Genomic DNA, 4,446 nt, shown 5'->3' with positions numbered 1-4,446 from the left:
TATAAATAGAATCGGACAGGATAATTTTAAATAAAGTAAGGAGAAAAATAAATACCACCAGACTCTCCTCAAACATAAAAAGAAATAAATAGAACTAGGTGGAATCCTTTATTTTTTTACACTTTTTTCCTTTTGAAAAAGGGAAGTTAAACTTATCCTGAGTTGCCTTTCACTTTATGTGAATTGATCGAGATGCTTCGCTATATATGAAAAAGAAAACAGCGTAACTGAGCTTGAAATTTCAGTAGACTAAAAGCAGTTTAAAATGTTCAATAGTAATTTACGAAAACGTGATTAAAAGTAATTATAATCATGATACTACTTAAATAAAGCCTAACAAAATGGCTAAACTGAATTAACAAAGAAAAAAGTAAATAAATAAAAATAATAAGCCAATACAAAAACCACAAGAGAAAACAGTTGGAACTTTGAAAATATTAACCACAGTTCTGAATTCTGACAAATGTATTCTAATGTACGTAGGTTACACAACAACCACCACAAAACTGTCACCTGTATCTTCACCTCTATAATTTAGATTAACCCCCCCAGAACAAGAGAATATATCACAGATCAACTACAATATTCTGATTACAAAATTTCATTTTTCATTTTTTGCTGCCCGGTGTCTTCATCATCATCTCAAACTCAATATCCGTGAGAATGAGAGGTTGTATGTGTGGAAGATGATGAATCAGGAGAAGAATTTGAATGAACAGCTCCTTCACTACCGTGATTCACCCTTTCTTCTTCATCTGAATGCTGTGACTGCTCACCCTGCTCCAATTGCTTCACCTGCGCCTTCTTACCAAGTGGCGGCGGCATAGGAGGATGTGCCGCCACCGGCGCATAAATTCCGGTGGGTGTGGTCACCGTAGTTACCTCACCTGATGCTGTGGAAGTTGCCACTGCCGCCGCATATTCCGGTGGTTGCACAAAAATATTCCCCACAAGAACAAAAGGAGCTGTTTGTGAAGTAGCATTGTTGTGAATCATAGGACTCGGTCTTCTTGTGTGCAACCGAAATTTCTGAAACAAATTAAAAACATTTCAGATTCATTGCTTCAAGTGAATCAATTTCATTCAACATCTTTAGAACCCATCAGCAGAATCTAAACATATGAATTCACAAGCAGAAACTAAAGAAATAGATTTAAACTCCGAATATACGAACCTGCAAGTGGCTTTTGACTTCATCGTTTGTGAGGCCATCGACCTTCATGAGCTCTCTGATCTGCTTGGGAGTTGCAGCTGATGAACCCAACAGAGACAGAAAACATGAATTAGCATTTCTTGCGGGGAGCTATAGTAAAAACAATGAAAATTTGGGTAATAGTGAGTAATTAAGATAGGATACGCACAATCTGGACCGCCTAGCTGTTGAAGGGCCTGTAAGAAGCGTTTGTGTAATTCAGGTGACCAGCACCGCCGTTGCTTCCTCTGACCCTGCCCATCTTTCTCCTCCGATCTCTTGTTTCCGCCTCCGTTGGTGACGGCACCGGCGGTGGAGCTCATTGCAGCCACGGGAGCCGGAGATGCAGATTTACCGGCCGATGTCTCGTTATAGTTCGTCTTTGCAACATTGTCTTCTCTCTGAAATGGCTGGAAGGCGCCTCCATTTCTCTTCACTTCCACCACCGTAGCTTGTCTGGGCAAATCCTGCACAAACCAGAGATTCAATTCACTTCCCCGTTTCGACTCAGACACCGGAATTATCTCTAGAACTTAGTGATCCAAACTCAGATTCCAACACAACCAAATTTCATATCAATCAGACTTGTTTTTCCTCCCCCTAAGAGGTTAATTCTAGCGTACCTCTTTAGTTGGGGGATCTGGGTTCCAGAGCTGAACGGATCTGAGCCAGTCGGATTTTCTCTTATCAGAGCTCTTATTGTCGTCCTTGAGAATCTTGGGCTTATGCGAATGTTGTTCGTCTTCGTCGTCTTCGTCGTCACAATCAGGGGAAGGCCTTTTCTTGATGGGAATAAACTCTTCGAGCACAGGGCCTTCTTCCATTGACGTCTGCTCCGAACAATCCGATTGTCCATGAAAATTGTACTCCGTGGTTCCAGAAACTTGTTGCCTACAAGCTTCAATGGCTGCCACAAGGGAAAAAAAATCCAAAAATCAGAATCAAAATCAAAAGGACCAGAATCAGTAATGGAAAATCCAGAAAGGGATGGTGTACCTTGCGAGACAAGCTCCAGTGAAAGCGGAAGTTCTTTAGCGAACATCTGAATTTTCAAGCGTTCTTCTTCCAACGCTTCGATGTATTCTGGAAACCCCATTTTCTGACGCTGCATTTTTTTTTTTCCCTTTCTGAGGAGAAATGAAAAAGAAAAATCTAAACTTTGGTCTGAGAGAAGGATGAAAAGTGTGAGAGGAAAATCTGGGAGAGAAGGAAGGAAGAGGAATATAAAAGAATGGCGTTTTGTGCAAGCATAGGTAGATCCGACCCACTTAAGAACAAGCAGAGGGTTCTTCTCGAAGAGAAAGAGAATATTATGGGATCTAAGCAGAATCAAAATTAGGAATAATAAACTTGCAAACGAAGGGAAGCCAGCAACATTAAATTAAAATTAAAAGGGAAAAATTTTGAATGAAAGAGAGGGAATGTGAGGGTAAGGAAGAAGGATGAGAAGGGGAAGAAGAAGTCGGGAAAATATCGAGGTCGGGGCGTCGCGTACAAAAACGAATCTTTGATGGATTTTTAAAAATACTAATAATAATACTAATTTCTTAGTAAGAGAGAGAAGGAGAGAGAGTTGAATATTCGAGGCTTTGATTCGCTTTTACACTGTGGGCTGGCTCTGGCGTCATCGATTTTCTCTTCACCCGCTGATTCATATCCACTTCACTTGCCTCTCATCAGATAAGTTCCAACACCCTCTCTCTCTCTCTCTCTCTCTTGTCCGGTCATTCTTTCTTTTATTGTCTTTTTCTACGTCTGTCATTTATGTTTTTTATATAATAGAATTTTTGGGCAAAATTTTTTTTATATCCACACCTAAAAATAATTGTCCTATTTGTTTATTGTATGTTGCAGAATTATTTTGAAAAAATTAGTAAAAAAATCCCTAGTTAAAAAGTTAATTAGTTAAAAAGACATAAATTTAAGCAAGTGCAACTATGATTCGTTAATGTAATATATCTTCCACTGTGTGCAACATCACTTCCGTTGTGTGCAAATAATGAACGAAAGTCATTTGCACATAATGGAAGAGATGTTACCCACAACTGAAAATATGTTGCACTCAAAGATCATACATGTACGTGTTCAAATTTATGTCTTTTTAGCCAATTAAATTTTCAAACAAGAATTTTTTTCCAATTTTTTCAAGTATTTTTATTATTGATTTTTATCATATATAATTAAAAAAAAGTGTACTGTTTATGAAAATGAAACTAATAAGCAATACCACAACCTAAGCCTCCCCAACCAATTGGCAAGCTATAAAATCTTACAAGGAGCTCCATCTTCCAATCACGGGTGACAAGTTTTGACTTTTGAGGATTGCTGTGATCTGCCTATAAGGGATCTAAACTACAGTTTAATAAGGATGGAGCAGGGTGGAATGTGATAAAATAAAGAATTCAATTCAAGTTCTTAGGTAATTTTTAAATATTAACATAAATTAATATTCCATCCAACTCGTTTTTATGACTAAATTACGCTGTTTAAAATGCTGGTTTTGATTAAAATCTTGGTAAAAAATATTGATTAAAATTAATTACAAACAATAAATATATATAAAAATATAATATTTTTGTCAAAATATCCTTGTTTATATCGAAGAGAGACAATATGTGAAAATAAAATACAATAATTAATTAATATGAGTAATTAAATAAGGTAATTTGAAAAATCAGCAAACATAATTTAAAATAAATTTTAAATGTCTCTTATAGAAGATTGAAAAAACATTATGTCATATTTTACCATTGCCTCTTATAAAAAATAGAGGGATTGCATAGGAATATGTCACGTATATTCTTCATTTTATGACGTAGAAAAGTGTTTTTATCAATTTTTTTCCAAGAAAATCGAATTGAATTAAAGGGGAGTTTGAGGTTTATTAAGGACTGTTTGGGGTAACTCCAAAAGTATTTTTAAAAAATATTTTTTGTAAATCTAATAAATTTCTTTACATATTTATTGCGTATATGGTAAAAACAATTTAAAATTATAGTTTTGTTTTTACCTAACACTCCCTAAGAGGTGTTAAATGAATGTTGAAATGGAAGAAAAACCATAATAGTTGTATAAATAAGTCACTTGCATTTTATTTTCACATATCAAAAATACATTAATTATAAAAAAAAATGTACTTTTGTTCTTGTTAAAAAATATGCAATACATTTTCTGTCACCTATTTACTATTCAATGGAAGTAAGTTTTCGTGATATGAATATTTTGGATTAAAAAAATGGTGGAGACGAGGGGGC

At 35.5% G+C, this 4,446-nt stretch overlaps 1 protein-coding gene across 1 annotated transcript; it reads right to left on the bottom strand.

Moving 5' to 3' along the window:
* Positions 1-412: 412 nt before the first annotated feature.
* LOC114725792 (transcription factor HHO3-like) lies at positions 413-2,387 on the bottom strand. The gene is made up of 5 exons (XM_028912356.1): positions 2,189-2,387; positions 1,816-2,099; positions 1,362-1,659; positions 1,175-1,251; positions 413-1,029 (listed from the first exon to the last, which is right to left on the bottom strand). Exons 1-5 carry the CDS (start codon positions 2,301-2,303, stop codon positions 649-651), a joined length of 1,155 nt encoding a protein of 384 aa, XP_028768189.1. The 5' UTR covers positions 2,304-2,387; the 3' UTR covers positions 413-648.
* Between the last annotated feature and the right edge of the window lie 2,059 nt (positions 2,388-4,446).

The sequence above is a fragment of the Neltuma alba genome, unplaced genomic scaffold (genome assembly GCF_004799145.2).
Source record: "Neltuma alba isolate B1F8T4 unplaced genomic scaffold, ASM479914v2 tig00012279_pilon, whole genome shotgun sequence".
NCBI lineage: Eukaryota > Viridiplantae > Streptophyta > Magnoliopsida > Fabales > Fabaceae > Neltuma > Neltuma alba.
The sequence above is the reverse complement of the archived record's forward strand: the minus strand, read 5'-3'. Positions and strand labels throughout refer to the sequence as shown.